The 18,607-nt window shown below is 39.4% G+C and overlaps 1 protein-coding gene across 1 annotated transcript in view; it reads left to right on the top strand.

Annotated features, from left to right (window-relative positions):
* kif21b (kinesin family member 21B) overlaps positions 1–18,607 on the top strand; it is a 72,892-nt gene that overhangs the window by 36,460 nt on the left and 17,825 nt on the right. The window contains 17 exon segments of the mRNA XM_056734658.1: positions 33–257; positions 2,162–2,303; positions 2,478–2,655; positions 2,743–2,931; positions 3,007–3,206; positions 3,303–3,410; positions 3,496–3,797; positions 5,428–5,581; positions 6,001–6,204; positions 6,476–6,577; positions 6,657–6,822; positions 7,396–7,456; positions 7,542–7,590; positions 7,711–7,910; positions 8,026–8,100; positions 8,194–8,307; positions 12,828–12,866. Of these exon segments, the coding sequence (XP_056590636.1) occupies positions 33–257; positions 2,162–2,303; positions 2,478–2,655; positions 2,743–2,931; positions 3,007–3,206; positions 3,303–3,410; positions 3,496–3,797; positions 5,428–5,581; positions 6,001–6,204; positions 6,476–6,577; positions 6,657–6,822; positions 7,396–7,456; positions 7,542–7,590; positions 7,711–7,910; positions 8,026–8,100; positions 8,194–8,307; positions 12,828–12,866 (2,508 nt within the window).

Below are 18,607 nucleotides of genomic sequence, written 5' to 3'. Positions count from 1 at the left end.
GCTCTCTCTTTCTCTCTCTCTCTCTCTCTCAGGTCTAAACTGCTGGAGAGTGAGGCCATGAACGAGTCTCTGAGGCGGAGTTTGTCTCGTCTCTCTTCCCGCTCTTCATACCCCCCTCCTCACCCCGGTGCTCAAGGACTATCTCTTTGCTCCTCCCCCTCCGTTTCCGTGGATGCGGAGATGACAGATGTCATTCGTCAAGCCAAATTAGACGTGGAGAGGCTGAAGAAGAAGGAGAGAAACCAGAGGAGAAAGAGGTGAGGTCTGAGGGTGGTCCATGAAGATCTCCATACAGATATTTAAAGATGTTAATAAACATTCACATTTCACATGACAGACAATAAAGCACATAGAAAATCTCAGAAGAGTGTCATTGAGAGCGATGGTGCGTTGTTTTTATTTGGGCCAGCATGCAACCACCTAGAAAACCAAACAAAAAGGCCTTCAATACCTTAGACAACCTGCAAAAATACACTAAGATCATTCAGGAGATTTGCAACCCCCCCTTATGAAATGTAAAAATCCAGTTAAATGATAATTTCAGCCATGTTGTGGGATATTTTACCATGTTTGGTGTACATACTCAAATGCTCAAGAAGTCCAAATACCCAAGACGTTTAATATGTCTAGCATCATAATACAATATGTATTTTCCTAAGTCAGAAAATATCATTTTAAGCACCACTATGTGTTAAAGTTGAGAAATTCTTAGTTTACCAGTTAAATATCAGAAAATTCCTAAATTATATAACATGCATAAGAATATAAGAATTTAAGACATACATAAGGGTATACGCATATATCTAAGAAAAATTAACTTGAATTAGGTTTTAACTATTTATTAAATCATCAATTTAATACGGTAGATAGTTTAACTTCATTTTACAGAAAATAATACTTTATATCTTTAGTAATATTGTTTCTCAAGTAAATGTATCTTGATTTAGGAATTAGTAGGAAACAAGACTAAGAATAATACTAAGAAGTTCATTTTTGCAGTGTGACAGACCTAGAAGATCTTGAGGAAATTAAGGATTAATGAATGTCATAAAAAACCTAGTAATGACTAATCTCTCTCTCTCTCTCTCTGGGCATAAACTGAGCTCTTGTGATGTATTGTTCATTATCTATCTGTATCACTATAATAGCTTTGCCCTCTGTGTTTTTTTTTGTTACGGAGCTAATAAAAGGTTGTAAAATGTGCCACAGTTAGATTTATATGTTTGTGTATGTGTGTGTGTCCTGACACTCTCAATATGAGGACATTGAGCTGGCACAGATACAAGCACCTCTCTGTATAATGCTTGAGACTAAAGGAACATGCTGCTCATCTGAACGCCTCTTAATGTGCTTGTAATGGGATAGAGGGCATGTGTAATTTCTAAACCTCAGAAGTTATTACTGTTGGAGGACCTGACTAGCCAGCAAAGGGTAAAAAGCAGAAGGCTTAAGATAAATCTCTGGGCTGCACGAATTCCCTGCAGTACGATTATGTGATGATTCAATGATGATTGCTTGTGCCGTTTGGTGGAAAGTTTTAGATTTTTAAAGGTGATTTTGTGTGACTGTAAAGAGGATTTTATGACGAATACTGTATTTATTATATTTGAGCGCTGTTATTATTTTTGTACATTTGCCAAATGCTTTTATTCAATGCATTTCAATTTTGTGTTTTATGTATTCCGGATACAGGTGCAAAAAATGAATGTCTTTGTATTTCAAATGTCTAAAAATTCTAAAATGAAGATACATTTAATAAATAATATATGTAAAATTAATGAAACAACCAAACAAACAAAGATATTCAGTCTTGTTTTAACAAAATTTTATGAAAATTAATATTAAAATGTAATGGTTTCTGCTTAAAACAAGTTTCTGCTTTGTTTTCTTACCCCATTGGCAGATCATTTTTCTTTTTAGCAGAAACGATTACATTTTAATATTAATTTTCATTACATTTTGTGAAAGTCAAGTTATTTTGTTTCTGGAGTAATTATATCTTGATTTGAGCATTTAGACATTTGTGCTGGAAAACAAGACAAAAATACAAAAAAACAACAACAAAAAATCAATGTGATCGTGCCGTTTTCGTGCCTCAAACATTACCGGTTGAGCAATAAAAACCTAAAAAATGTTGCACCTGTGTTTTTTGTCTTTGTAGTCCTGATAAAGAAAAGGGTTTAAAGAAGAGAGCCAAACTTCTTCCTCAGGAAAATGGTGAAAAGAGCCATAACGAATTGAGCAGAGAAACTTCGGAGAGACGAGAAAATGGAGATGGGGATTCTGACAATGAACCCGAGGAGGTGAGAAATAAAGTTTATTTCAATGGGGTTTATAGTGTTCATGCTAATCTGGTGGGTATAACAGAGCAAGGACGTCAAACTTGATTTCATGCGTTGAATTCTAACACAACACAACACAACATTTCCATTTATATCTGTTAAATATAAGCTTTTTCTGTCCCACGCATGGTCTAGCAGATCTCCTCTTCGTCGCTTTCCTTTGTCCAGGATGGCATGTATACCCTTCAGGAGGACGACCAGGTGGAGAGCGGCTGTGATGAAGACGAAGAGGAGGAAGAGGAGAACCGCGACGATGAAGAGTTCGACAGCGACGAGAGCCAGGTGGACTCGGACTCTGATTCAGAAGAGAAAGGTGCATTCTGGGATGGACATGTTACAAATGTCCAATGAGCCTTTTGTTTCATGTGACCTTTAACCTGTGACCTTTCGACCCCCCCAGTGAACCTCCAGGCGGATCTGGCGGATCTGACGTGCGAGATCGAGATCAAGCAGAAACTCATAGACGAGCTTGAGAACAGCCAGCGACGGCTGCTCACGCTGAAGAACCGGTACGAAGAAAAACTCATTCTGCTTCAGAACAAGATCAGAGACACGCAGCTGGAGAGAGACCGTGTGCTGCAAAACCTCAGTGAGTTTCATATCCGTCGTGAAGGCTCTGTTTGGCGTGCAGAATGTGAACTTGTTCTCTTGTGTATGAAAATAGTGTCCATGGAGAACTACACTGAAGAGAAGGCCAGTAAGATCAAGTCAGACTACGAGAAGCGTCTGAAGGAGATGAACAGAGACCTGATGAAGCTGCAGGCCGCTCAGAAAGAACACGCTCGTCTTCTGAAGAACCAGGGACGCTATGAGAGAGAGCTGAAGAAACTGCAGTCTGAAGTGATGGAGATGAAGAAAGCCAAGGTGAGAGTAGGAGAACTTTATTTTTGGAGATGTGCCGCCCCCTAGAGGCCGCCAGGTGGAATAGCAGCACGTTTCACTCAATGTGTCCATCTGTAGGTGGCGCTGATGAAGCAGATGAAAGAAGAACAGCAGAGGAGGAGGGTGATCGATGCTAAGAGGAACAGAGAAATCGCACAGCTAAAGAAAGAACAGCGACGACAAGAGGTTTGACTTGAATTGACAGTCAAGGCTACTAGAAGCATCCTCGTCAGTTTTGACAGAACGCTTAACTTCTGTCTTTCTCTTTCAGTATCAGATTCGTTCTTTGGAGTCTCAGAAGCGTCAACAGGAGATGGTGTTGAAAAGAAAAACGCAGGAAGTGACAGCGCTGAGGCGGTTGGCCAAGCCCATGTCAGAGCGTGTGGCGGGACGGCTGACTCGCAGACTCACCAGCGTGGACTCTGGAGTAGAGCTGTTTGCAAGCACGACCACGACTTCCACTGAACCCGAATCTACACGCTCCGTGTCCAGCATCATACGACAGTGGAACACCAAACTCAATGGATACCTGGGAGAGAATGACAACCATGGGAGTGCGGGAAAGATGGCAAGGTCAGCAAGTTACCATACAATTGAATAACACACAACATCTAATGACGAGATCAAAGTTGGATTTCAGCAATTCGTTTGACTATGATTTCAATTTTTGATGGCTTTATATTAAGATTATATTTTTACAGATTGTTCTATGTAAAATGGTTTTATGTAACAGGGTTCCTACGCATTTTGGAAAAGTATGGATTTTTATTTGATTGTTATCCAGGTTGGATTAGGATGGAAAAAAGATATAGATAAATATAGAGAAAGTTATGAGTTACCAGACTATTGCCCTGTTTGGTTTACTAAAATTGGATTGAACGTCGTCAAATTTTGAAAAAAAGCCAAGTTAATTGGCTTTAGTTCTCTTTTCATGTTCATTAATGAACTATATTTCACCAATCCTTCCGTTCTTGTGGATTAAAGGTATTTAATTTGAATTTAAATGTCTTGGTTTGATGTTGCTGAATTTGTATGAGGAATAACAATAACAGTCCATTGATTGTTTGGCGAAATATTAATATACATGTGAGCAGTTTGATTTTCAAAACCACTCTTTTTTTCAGATTTTTTCAGTTACAGTGGTTTGCAAAAGTTTACGTACCCCTTCTGCACAATCTGGAAAAAGCTGAAACTTTTGGAAAAATAAGAGGATGATTGAAAATGAAGTTTATTTTTTACTAAGTGCTGCCCTGAGCAAGTTTTTTGACGAAAGAAATGTTAACATAAAGTTTACACTAATGAATATAAACAGAATTTCTAAAAATAGCTCAATGCAAAAGTTTAGATTTCCCCGGATTGTTAATATTGTATGATGTTACCTAAACAATCAATGCTCAAAACGTCAACACCATTCATTTGATGTCAGGTGTGTGTAAAACCTCTGAAAATGGTTTTGGTGTAAATTGTTTTATTCATACATCTTATTTCTCATTTACTAATGTGCTTCAGAAGATTTAAAAATACATAAATGTTTTTCAGGAAATTATATATATATGTTTTTACATCAAAACCATTTTCAGAGGTTTTACACCCACCTGGCTTTAAATGAATGGTGTTGACTTTGTGGGCAGACTTTGTGAATGTTTCTATCTATTGTAATAGTTGTGTATGAGTCTCTTGATGGTCCTCAATTTAAAAGATGAATCTCAACATCATACAGTTACTGCTGGACACGAGTCAAATATCCAGAAAGGGAAGCAAGGGATGTGTACACTTTTGCAAACCACGCTAAATACGGTCTGAAAAATCTCCAGGGAAGCCTGTATGTATGAGTCTGGAAAAGTATGGAATTTCTTAATGGAAAATGTGTAGGAACCCTGATGTAATAAAAAATACATCACAAAAATGACTTAATATCTGTATCTTAGCGTTTTTTATATTGATGTGATCAAGGCCTGGAGGTAGAGAAGATTACTCTCCAAGTAAATCAAGTCCTATTGCATATTATTTCTCAATATATATTCAGTTTTGCTCAGAAATGTGTCATTCTAAAATCCTTTCAATCCTGTTTTATGTTGATTTTTAAATGGCTCATGGCGACAAGCCAAACGTTCTTTTGTATTTTTCTTAGTCTTGGTCTATTAGGTTCTGTTTACAGTATGTGTAGATTGTACTTTCTCATTTCTACGTTTTAAATTTTTAGCAGCAGGAAGAAATTCCAAAGGAAAAGTACAAGCCCTGGTTTCTCAAAATCAGCCCGACAGAAGTGGGTAGCTCTGGAGAGAAGAATCATGGACATTGTGATGCAACGAATGACCATCACCAATGTGGAAGCTGATATGGATCGATTGATCAAGGTGACTGACTTTTTACTGTATAAAATTCTAATTTAACAGACGTTTTTGTATGGGGGACCAAACCTGAATTGATTAAAAAAAAAATATTGTATGGGGGACCAAACCTGCGGAAAAAAAATAAATGTGTTAAATTAAATATAAATGTACCGATAAACCGGTAGATAAAAATACAAAGTAATCAAAGAAAAAGAATACTGATTTTTTACTACTGAACTTTACTTTACTTTTGTATGTTTCATGGAGTCTTTTATTTTCATATTTCTCCCGATTTTATTTTCTGTAAGTTTGGTTTTTAGTTGTGTGTGTATGTGTGGTCAATAATTCCTGGATACTCAACAGTCAGAAAGATCTTTGAACCAGGCGTTGTTCTTGACTTGCCTAACAGTATGTTGTCATTTATTTCATCCTGTGTCTTTTAGAAACGTGAAGAGCTGTCCATGCAGCAGGAGGCGCTGTTGCGTAAGAGAGAGAAGTTACTGAACGAGAGCTTCAGAGAGGAAGAGGAGGAGAGACTCCTTCAGGAGATGAATGAGGAGATTGAGGTTCTCAATGCCAACATTGACTACATCAGTGACAGTCTGTCAGACTGCCAGGCCACCATCGTACAGATCGAGGAGACCAAGGTAAACACCACCAATATTTATTTTAATAAAAGTTGACTTATTTTTTGTGTGTCATATGGAAATGGCTCAATTTGCACATAAATAGTTTATGATTCAAATGGCCTTCTCAACTGTCCACAGTTTAATATCCATCTTAAATCCAAAATCAACATTGCACATAAAGCTGGAAAGCATTTCTCAAAAACAACCAATAAGATTAAAGGTTTTCTAAGTGAGCGCCTCTTAGCTAAACGTTTTAATTTTGGTGAGATGTCATGCATGTTTCCTATAGGATGAGCTGGATTCTGTGGACACGTCTGTGGTCATCAGCTCGTGCTCACTGGCTGAAGCTCGGTCTCTACTGGATTACTTCCTCAAAGCCTCCATTGACAAGGTGAGTCCAGACAAAAGTCTTTCAGTCTTTCTTAAGGAAAAGAATGTACTAATATAACACTTGCAATTTATGTGTTCAGGGCTTGCAGGTTGCTCAGAAAGAGTCTCAAATTCGACTCTTGGAGGGTCAGTTACGGCAGACGGATGTGATTGGCTCCTCCCAAAATCACATGATCCTGGATGCTCTGAGAGAAAAGGCAGAATGTATCCCTGAATTACATGCCCTGATTCACAATGTCCAACAGGGTAATTATTTATTATATATTAGAGTTCACCACATTTGAATGTTTTAAGACTGATTCACAGATCGCATTCTTAAGAACATGTCTAAATCACAAATTAAACCACTGTCAAGAAAGAAAGAAAGAAAGAAAGAAAAAGAAAGAAAGAAAGGTCAAAAAGGAAAGAAAGAAAGATCAAGAAGGATAGAAGGAAAAAAAGAAAGAAAGAAAGAATGAAGGGAAGGGAAGAAGGAAAGAAAGAAAGAAACAAAGAGAAAAGAAAGAATGAAAGAAAGAAAATGGCTACTGGTGACACAGGTGGCTTTAAGATTTAAATTAGACTGAAAACATTCAAGTCGTCATTACATTTTGTTTGACACAGTTGCTTTTCCTTATTTGTCCATTAGAAAGATATGTGAATATTACCTAGAATTTTTAACCAGAATATTTTGTATAAAATTTTTAAAAAAATCAAGAAGCCTTTAACATGTTTTACTCTACATACTGTCATTACATCCATTCAGCTGAACCAGATAGTCAGTTCATTTTTCTTGCTGTTATAAAGTCATTTCTGTCATTTTTCATTTTTTCTATGCAGAGAATGGCTATGCAAGCACAGATGAAGAGGCGTCCGAGTTAAGTCAGGCCTCAGAGAGCTGGTATGAATTGCATCCACACGCAAAGTTTCATAACCCGAACATATCTATCAGTTTTAACCTAAACATTACATTTGTTCTTCCATAGTTTCCCTCAAATGAAATTGTCTGCCAGTCAAGATGACTTTAAAAGAAAGGTAAAGCTTGTTCTCTTGCCTTCGTACTTGTAAAGAGCCCTTCCTCACATCTGTGTGTTGACAGAATAACCACCGGGTGGCGGTGTTGCCTCGTGTTTAATATTTATCACTTGCTCACAGGTTGAGCCTCGACTCTCTGTACAAATGAAGGCGGTGTCTGCTGAGTACCTCGGACCCCTTCTAGACCCCACCAGCAAGAACATCACCAAGTCACTGGCCTCCCTCTCAGAAATCTCAGAGAACGGCCTGCTCCTTAAAGAGCTGTATTCTAGAGAGCTGGTGACACGAACCATCTGCCTCCCGGTTAGAGGACACACCTTGTGAGTGCCACCGGTACTCAGTTTAACAGGACTGATGTGTAGTCTTTGTATAGGAATCTGGATTCTTATAAATAATCTGTTGTTTGAAACGTAACGTATTGTGTGTTTGATTCAGCCCACGGCAGTCCAGAGGGTCAGACACGTCTCCGTTAACAAGGAGGCAGTCGTACGACCGAGGACAGCCATACAGGTACCTGCATCATCTAAATCCTAAAACCGTCACGTTCACAACGGAGTGCACTCTTTCCCATCTAAAGAACTGTTGTGTCTTCTGTTATCTCAGAAGTCCTGATGTCGGATACACCCCTCCCTCATCACCTCCTCTCCGAACACGGAACGACCGCAATGTGTTTTCCCGCCTGACCAGCAACCAGAGTCAGGGCTCGGCGCTCGACAAGTAAGTTGATCGATACATCCGTCTTGTAATAGAAGAAACTTGATCGGAGAAAGATTGTCTAATCCTGCTCCTGAAGGGCCAATGTTTTATGTCACCACACTTGACCGTATGCTAGTTTGCATTCTCTCACATCTTCCCCAGTTTTATTCAGCTGTTTCCCCCTTCCACCCAATTAGTTTACTTCCTCCTTTGGCTATAAAAAAAACTCCTTTGCTTTTTTTATCAGGTGGGTTTGATTATTATAAGCATTATTAACCCAGCAAGTCAGTAGCACGGCGCTTTAACCCTGCGCGTGCCGCGGGCATTATTGATTTCTAATTGCAGTGGAATGGTTAGTATAACTCAAAGCAGACAGCAGAAGCTACGGCGAGTTGTTCAGCTCCTGCGAATTCTCATTATAACACCACAAGTGGGCACATTAGGGTAGGATAACCAATTATTCCACCCTCTGAAGATGGGTTTTGTTTGCACTTTCTTTTCATAATTGAATCAGCAGTCTCTGATATTGCCATAGAGATCTAAATTGGTCATTTGATGCGCCTGTCAGGGATTTATCTCATTATTTCTCCAGCTCCTTGAATATTGCACACTCTGAGAGATCATGTGTGTGTGGATGAGTGTGGGATAGTGCACATAGCGTAGCACACTGTACAGTTTACTTAATGTGATTTCAACAGAGCCATCCCATTCTTCAGATCTGTGTGTTTTTGTGCGGTGTCTATCGAACATGTTTAGCACAGTTGTTTTGTGTTCGACATAGATAGTGGGAAAGGAAAATAAAACATCCTGGAGCGTTGTTTTAGCTAATGTAATTAAAATGAAAACAATGGCACCTGCTTTGAGTCACATGACTATAGCATTGCCGTTTTAATTAAAGGTTTTAATCGTTCGCATTGTACAACCATGTACAGAAACGATTAATTGGTCAAAATAAGTCGCATTGAATTAAATCGACTTGGCAACCAACCAGAACACCCTAGCAACAAGGTGATAACTTTCTGGAACACCTTAGAAACTGCACGAAAATGTCCTTCCTATTACTGACACAGTGATTTTTGTCTTTATTTTTTATTATGTTTTTGAGGAATTAACTTTATTTTTAAGTTGCATCAATGAATGTTCCCTTCTTTGTTAAAGTCCCTGTGAAATGAAAAATTACTAATCTTATTTTCTTCATGGAATACTGCAGTATTTATTATAAATAGTTTATCAGTGTGTGTCATTCTCTCTTCATAATTTGAAAAGAAAAGCAAAGCAAGGCAAGGCAAGGCAAGGCGAAAGAAATATCCCGCCCACAAATGACCAGTGATATTAGAAAGACCCGCTTATCAAGATTGGCTGCGTTACTTTTGCGAAAGTGAGAGACGTCAGTAGTTTGTTTGTTCACATCATTTCAGTAATAAACGTTGGATATAACGCTGGATTTGGAGATCGTTTGAAACTGATAGATTACGTGGTCTCAGTGCTAAGAGATGTGGGAAACATACCGTACGCGGTATGTCAAACCAAGTCATATCTCTGTGTTTTATTTGCAATCGGCGCGTACGTGCATAACGTAAAAAACATAAAGGGATTAATGTGATGATGTGTTGTGGTCTCATGCTCTAGTTCCGTACACCCTTCCTGTCTCCAGCAGCTCGTGTTTTTCCGGATATAATCGTACAGCTGTATCTGTCTTTTATAAATTTGATCAAACTAAATACTCTTCGAAGATACAAAGTGTGCAATACTACCTCAATTTGAATGGGATTTGCAGAAACTGTGTGTGTTACTCCATCTTTAAAATCTGAAAATGTTCTAACGGCGATTCTTCTCCAATGACGTTGGTTGGACCAGGGGTTCTCAACCTTTTTGACTCAAGGTCCTCCTCTGTATGTTACAATATTCAAAGCCTCCCCCCCCCCGCTCACAAAACATTTTTTCAAATAAAAATAAATATATGTTTTTTTTAGTTTTTCTAAAATGTATTTCAATACTCATTTTGTCAAATTTGTAATCATCAGTCAACCAGAGGCCCCCCTTGGAAGTCAGCTGGGACCCTCTGAGTTAGACAGCTTGGGTCGAGCATCCTTTAACTCCTCCCCTCCAGTTGCTGCCAGTTCCAATGCCAATTTTAAAATGCAAGGGCTGTTTTTATATATCAAATCAAATCGCAATAGAAAACACAAGCCACCCCACTATTTTTCTCATTCGAGATTCGGTTTCACTAGGAAATGCATCAGAATATGAGTAAAAACGATCAAAACTTCCAGTTCACAGAGACTTCAAAACATTAATTGAATTTATTCACATGACTGCTCGTGGCTACATAAATGAATGATCTCACCTCATCTCTGTGTCTAAGCTTTCTATATGATCTGATCTTAATGATTTATGTCTATGAGGCTCATCTCTAATGATTGGTCAGATTTGATGAGGTAAGAATCTTGACAACCTTTCGGTCTTCTCTTGAGTTAGCGCAAAATAACACAACCGGACAGCAGACGTGAGACATTCACACTGGCCAGTATTAATAGACCTTCATCAACAGTTAAATTGGTGTTAATGTCACGGGGACACTGAACCAAACTGTCCTTTCAATCGGTCGCGCCGATGAATCCATTTCTCAAATAACTATCTGTGTGTCCTAAAACCTTCAGAACCTGAATTGTGAAGAAGTAATGATGTTTGACACTTCATTAACATTTCAGAGGGACTGCCAGCAGTTTATATTGTTATTCTTTGGACTGTTAAAACCTTGCCTTCCCTTCATTAAACGCCACCGCACGTAGATGCGTAGATCCGTGGGGCTGACCCTTATTATCGGCCTATGCGAATCCGTTCCTGTTCGGAATGAGAAAGAAGCCCATGCGACCCATAATCCTTTTCCGCAGTTGTACCTGATCTTGGAATGATGAAGCCAAATGGATTTTACAGGAGAATGCCCTGTAACATTTGGTAATCGAAAGACTGATATGAAATTAAAGGAAATGTTTGGGGTTTAGTATATGTTAAGCTCTATCGACAGTATCAGGGGCGTGAAAATAGCATATTATGGAAAACCACTTCAACCCATCCCTCTGGAAGTCTGAGGCAAGAAATTACAAAGAGACTCAAACTAATTTCATAAAGCTATACTTTTATTTTCCTCTGTAAAAAATCTGTGGTTTTGAGCTGTGAAGTTGTCGAATCAGCATTTTTAGTAGTGGAAGGTAGTGTTAAAGCAGATTAACTTCTTGTTTTGCTTTACCAACACAATTTGTGGTGGAGTTTGCTGTATTTAGATATTACTTTGTAAATAGTTATGTGTTTTCGACATATATTGTATAAAATGACAGGGGTTACCAACCTTACATGTTACTTACAGAGTTAAATGATTGAATGTCAATATTCATCCTGATGCAACGCTGTGCCCCATAGACCTACAACTACACTACTGTAAACATGAGTCTAAATGACCGCCTGTCATCATAGATGTGTTTTCTGTCACAGATGCTGTCGATAGAGCTAAACACTAGACATTTTTGTTATATAGAGTATCTTCAGAGGTGTATAAAGACCTTCCATAGTGAAGCGTTAAGTTTTTTATTATCTTCGAATGGGCTATTTCTATCTACATGCACAGCGCCATTTGTTTCTACAGAAGCCCTAAATGGACAAACTGTTTTACAGAGTGTTTTTTCTAAATACGTTATCTCCTTCAGCAAAGAAGCGAAATGTGACGAGATCTTAGTTCTGTGTCAGCCACTGTAGGGGTTTGAAAGGGAGGGGTGGAGTGAGCCGTTGGTTGCAATTCACAACCTCACCACTAGATGCCGCTAAATTCGTACACTAACCACATTTTTAAGCACCTAAACTGTTTTCCCTAAAAGCACAATTTCAATGCGTTTGTGATAAATGTGTGTACGTTTTCTAATGTACGTCATTTTAATACAGTATGTAGTTATTTTGCGTAACATTATTTGTTTGCTTTTTGTTTCCATCGCATCTCGCACGTTTAGTGGAAATCATACAATTTATTATAATACTGTTACACTTCGTATAATGTGTGCTTGATGTCTGCTGTGTCCACTTTGAATACTCCACTAGTTTGTATATTGTCTCTGCAAATTGTCAGAGCCATTTAGCCTTGAGTGTTATAACGTTGTCATCATTTCAATAGGAGATGCTGCCTGGATGAAATGTGTATTGATAATGTGTCTCACTAAAACACCAGCCTGTATTATGAAAGTCATGTTTTCTTTCTCAATAAAAACATCTCGAGTGAATTGAGATATGAAGTATTCATTAAGACAACCACAACAGAGCTGTAGAAATGCATCAGTGTTGAACGTTTGTAAGTTTGGAGTGGGCTCTTCCTGAGCCTTTTACCAGTAACCCCCATCCAATGAACTCTGCATAACCCCTCCTGCTAACTCCTCCCCTTTTGCTCCTGACCCGCCCTCTCTATGATGCCTGCTTCCTGGAAGGCTCCTCTTCCTCTCTGTGTTCTACTCACTCTTCCCACCTTCCCCTAACCCAACATCCGTTCTGCCCTTTAGGTCGGATGACAGCGACTCCTCTCTCTCGGAGGTGCTCAGGTAGAGATCTCTGTCTGTCATTCTGTTTCCTGTCGCCCCGCACGGCCACGCCCTTCGGGGCGTGGTCACGGCGCGGGCGTGCATGTCCCCTTTCTGTTTGCGTGCTGTGCTGTGAACTCTGTGAGAACTGAATGAACCTTACGGACCGATGTAGGGACTGATTTAATAGCTTGAATGATTTTGAGGTTCAGAGGAAGGAAAGTAGTCTTGGAAATTGAACTTTTGATCTGAATGTACTTTTAAATGTCAGTTTATGGCACAAAATCATTGGATTGATTTGTTTCCTGCGGAGCTGTTGGGCATGCCCTATTAAAAACTCGTCTAAAGGTGGCAGCCCGCTAGCCGACTCCAAACAACACGGTATTGGTTGTGGTCACGTCTACCAGCTATTTTTGCAGAAATCTTGGCCTCAATTTTTTAAACCAAAAAACTACCTCTGATATTTTGTAGGGCTGTTAAATCCATCCAGAATAAAAGTTTTTGTTTACATAATATATGTCTGAACTGTGCATATTAATGTTATGTTTATAAAAACAAACATATACATGTATATATATGTATTTATTACATATATTAAAATGTATACAGAAAAATAACAAAAGTTAACAAATATTTATGTATAATTTAAATGCTTGGTAGAAAGAATACATGTAAATATTTCCTAAAAATGTATACATGAATGTGTATGTGTTCATAAATACAAGATTATTATGCTCAGTACACAGACATATATTATGTAAACAAACTTTTATTCTGGATGTGAATGATCGTTTGACAGCCTGAATATTTTAAACTCACCTTCTAAAGTATATCATTTTTCGGATCGTAGCAAAAAGGTATTAAAATTTTCAGAGCGTAGCAGATTAATTACAAATGATTGTGCTTCTATTTCTGTTACTCTCTGATTTTCTAGGTGCTATGTAAACAAAGCTTACGACTGAAATCGAGTGGAAAATCGACGAGTGAGATCCCAGCCTAACTTGTTAGCCATGTCTATCAAGTTTTAAACCACTTATCTCATTTTTACTCTCGATTTCTACTGGTCTTCGTTAAAAAGGCGGCAAAAATTGACCGACAAACCCCAGTTTCAATTTTCTGTGTTACTCAATATTTTTTTCTTATCCAATACAGCTTAACTGCGATTTCTCTCCACCTCTGCTTGTCCCATTATCCTGACAGCATGATTACATTTTTCTCGTTTCTTTCGAATGTTCTTGTTATCCTATTAGAAACTAATGGCTCTGTGATGGAACATGGAGTGCTCGGAACAACTCGCCCCCAAATATCCAGCGAGATTCTAATCCGTTTAAGGGCAGACAGCTGGTTTAACTTGTCAGCAGATAATCAACTATTTCCCAAATGCAACCAAACAGCGTGATCATAGACTTCACGCTATGATGTTTTAGTTCTATATCTGTGCAGTGGTTTTAGAATACAGTGTTTTTATTCTCAGATTAACACTCTTTGATCTGCAAAAACCAGAATGAGTCGGTAGGGAAGGCTTTTATTCTGTGAGCACAGTGGTCCGCTCTAAATCCCTCTATGGAAACGGTCCGATAAGGTTCATTCATAAGAACTCCCCTCTTGGTTTATCCATGAAAAACACAAAAGCGCCGTATCCTGAAAGCAGTATTTACCCCCCACCTCTGCCTTCACATGTTTGATATTTTCCTTGTCCGTCTGTTGTCTTTGCTTCCATCCCAGTTGAACGGTGCAGAACTTTGAGCTCACTCCTCATTTGCTTATATGCTGCATGACGGTTTGGTTTTAAGATTATCACCATTTTCCTCGTTTTTGAAATTTGCTCTTGATGTTTGTTTTAATGTGTATGGTTTTCACACTTGTGAAAATGAGTGTTTTAAAGCTTTTTGTTGATGTTTCAGGGCTTGCATGTTGTGTTTTTTGCTATGATTGTATAGAATGTTGTTTTTGGTGTGTCACGGTAATCTTTACATGCCGCATGGCACAGCACCCTGAGTTTGTGTGGTTGACATTCACAATGAGAAATAACACTGCAAGCATTTTTCATTGATTTCCTTTTTAAATGACACTCAAGTTCTCTTGTAATACTTAACTTCACTGCTCAAATGAGCAAAGAATTATGCTGTGGATAAATGATGTGGTGTTTATTATAGATGCCTGCCGAAGCATCAGTGCTGCTCATATTTAGGTTTAGGTGTTTGATAAGTTTTGCCTAGTAGATGAAAAGCAGGTGTAAAAAAAACATGATTACTTATCCTCATGTCATTTGAAACCTGTATGATGTTCTATCTTCTGAACAACTCAAAAGAAGATATTTTGAAGAATGTTGGTAACCATACAACATTGGCTCCCATTGACTTTCATTAAAAGGACACAAAACCACAGAGTCGTTTCTCAAAATATCTTCTTTTGTATTTTACAGAAGAAAGAGTCATATATAGGTTTTGAATGACATAAGGGTGAATAAATAAAGATAGAGTATATGTGCCTCTTAGTGGGAAGGGGAACCCTGAGCTCTATTCCGGGACCAGATTATCTCAGACACGGTGGCATCTTCTTTCAATTTGTGCCAGTTAGCAGCCACCCATAACGGCTTACCAACTGCATAAAAAACATCCTGGAAACCACCCAGATTACTTATTACAACATAGCGATGTGTTTTGCATTGCAGAGCACAACATCAAAAGTAAAATGCTATTTGAATTAGACTATCTTCAAATCCTTTTTCTATGCAAGTCAATATTTCTTCCTCAGTTCACACAGACATAAGCTCTTTTGCAAATCCTAACATTTAAACTCTTCACACCATGTTAGTCCTGAGCCTGATCGCCATAGGTTCACTGGGACCCCCTGGAGTCCCCCCCTTTAGAGGGCACAAATGTGCCAACAGCCGCCTCTCGCGTTTCATCTGTCCTCAGAGAGCCGAGATGTCCCAGTTTCCTATTTAATCAGCCATCCTCTTGTCACCTCAACGCGACTGCGCCTGCACAGAGGCTTTGACAGCTCCACCATCATTAGAACTTCACAGATGCCGAGCCGGACAGCGGCAGCTCTCGGCCCACAAGAGACCAATTTCCCTTCATCCCAAACTCCAGATTCCTTTCCGTCTCGCTCGGCCGGCAGCAAAGAGCGTTCCGAGACTGGGCCGTCCGAGAACGCTGTCAGCCTGAGAGAGGAAGAGCCTCATTATTTTTTTAGGGGAGGGGAAGGCTTGTTTAGCCCTGCCAGGTTGCCAATGTATGTGGGCTAATTGGCAAGCGCAACCGCAGTCGCGAATCTTTCGGGCGGATGAAATTGACACCAAACGGAAGGTGGTTTTTGAAAAGTGACGCCTACTTTGTTTGCTCGCAGGATTGTTTTCACCTGTTTACTCAAAGAAAGGACTTTTCCCACTTCCAGGAGGGGTCACTAAAGAGCTGACCCCCCTGCGGTTTTGATAGACATATTGCATCCTCCGGTCCGCGCGACGGGGGAACATGGGAAAACAAGACGGAAATAAGACAAGAGATGAGAAAGCAACCCCGCAGTCTCTTCACTTGTCACAGTCCCTTAAGTGTGAGAGTCCTTGAGAGAAGTTTTATTTCGCAGAAGTTCTGGAGCGGCGTATCGAAGCATCCTCTCCTCCATCCAAACAACATGTGTGTTCAAAATCTCTCTGCAACAGAAACCCGCGTTTAGCCCGTGGCGGTGGTCCATCATAAATCTAAGCAGAAATTTGGCTTGCCAGCTGTCAGTGCACGTTACCTTCACTTGGCTCCTTGGTGCTTTTTACGACGGATGTGGAGATTGAGTTTATCAATCGTACGCCGCCTTGCCTGCACTATTGTTGTGGGATTTAGGAGAGGCTAATGGATGGTGTCCAAGACGGGGGCGTTGCTCACCCCTGAATTGTGATGGGAATGATCGTGACAGGTGTCGTGTGATGGTTATAGCAAGTCTGTCAGACCTTTAGACACGACTAGAGAAATCATAACACGAGAGACACAAATGTTTTGAGAGTAACCGTTCCATGCTTTGTTTTGTCAGGACCCTTTCTCGATGACTGTGGGGTTGGACGACCTGACTCACAGTTTGACTGTGATTTACCAGTTGAGGTTTGAAGTGTCCTTAAGGAGCTGCTGGGAAAGTCTGTGCTTTCTAATTGGGACCATCTTACTCGCACTCAACCTGTCAAAGACGGGAATGTGCCGCTTGTCTCCAGCAAAGGGTCTTTACAACTGTTATGTGGTTATAAATAAGTTGAAAAGTGTCACGTCGCTCTGTGTTCTCAGACGATTGAGATTCTTCCTTCTTTGCACATAGTCTCAAGTCATCTACCTCCTGTTCTTCTCCATCATACGGACATGTGCACATGGACTTTAATGTAGTCATAGGACATCCACTACTCTTTCTCTGAGATATGAGTAATAGTTAATAATAGATTCATTATGGCAAGGAGAATGGATAAAACCCTGTCTAGAGTCCTAACACATCCATCAGTCGCAGCCTTTGGGGACTTTCGAGATAAATGCCATATCTTTACTGGACGGACGAAAGTGCTGATCGCATTTCTGCGAGGGAGGCATATGGACATTGAAGATGAAAAACGGGATCTCTTCGTGTGGTACGTTGCCAAGTCAGCAAAGACCAAGCAAACGTCTTTGAAATGCCAATTTAAGCATCTGAAACACACCTAACACAGAGCTTGGCTTCAGTTCACATCAGATGGTTTCTCATTTAGATATTCAGGTCTGTTTAAGGCGACACTCACACTAGATCTCTTTATGCATGTGAGATTAGTTCAAAGCACATAGTAATAATGGCTAATAATGTTTTTAATAAATAAATGGTAATAAATAATATTACTTTAAAAATGTAACCATTATAGGAATGCTCCGATACCTTTCTTTTAAAACAGACTACAAGTACCGATATTTTTTTCGGGTTCTCATCCATGCAGAAACTAGTATTTTTTTGTGTGACAACACACTAAAACTAAACACATAATAAAAAAAGAAAGTTTTTTGGGTATCATAGCGCTGCTGTTCTTCTGAAACCTCGTAACTCCATATATATATTTTTTTTTTCTTAATTAGATCATTATTATTAGTTACTCTTTGTTTGTCTCTGGGTTTTTGCAAATATCTAATCAATAAAAAGTATTAAAAAGTGCTTTTCAACTTTGTCAAGACAGTATTTAATCATTTAAAAAACTGTTTTTATAAAATTTTCTGAAAAAACACAAAAAACAAATAATTTGGACATACAAGGTTTCGGAAGCACATCGACGTCAAGATGTTTAGGTGTTTATGTCCCCTATTGATCCTTACACTTCCGCAAAACACGAAATGTAAACTTCCACGTGTATGAATGGATACGAATGAAACGCAGAGTCTAGTGTGACCGCCGCTTTACAGTTGCCTTTACATGAAAATCACATTTTCTTCCCTCCTGCTGCAGTGGTGGGATGCTATGACAGGACATCATTAGCACCTGCTCCATATATGGAGACCGCTCTATTGTTTCAATGACTTTTATCTGCGCGGCTGACGGTCGTATCCCGGACGACCCGCGGAGCTCCGAGAGGAAGACGCTCGGGAAACGACACGGCTGCCTGCTCGCGGGTGATGTAAATCACAGCCGGAGTCTGATAAAGCTAATTAAGTATCAGCACGTTGATAATGAACTTGAGAGGGAGTGGGTGGAGGTCTGAAGTGTGCAGAGTTTGACAGCAGGATCTCAGAAACGGGCCGTTATAGTGACTTCAAAACCTCACAAAT

Source organism: Triplophysa dalaica, chromosome 21 (genome assembly GCF_015846415.1).
Source record: "Triplophysa dalaica isolate WHDGS20190420 chromosome 21, ASM1584641v1, whole genome shotgun sequence".
Classification (NCBI taxonomy): Eukaryota; Metazoa; Chordata; class Actinopteri; order Cypriniformes; family Nemacheilidae; genus Triplophysa; species Triplophysa dalaica.
Note: the sequence above shows the minus strand (reverse complement) of the source record. Positions and strands in the feature narration are given on the sequence as shown.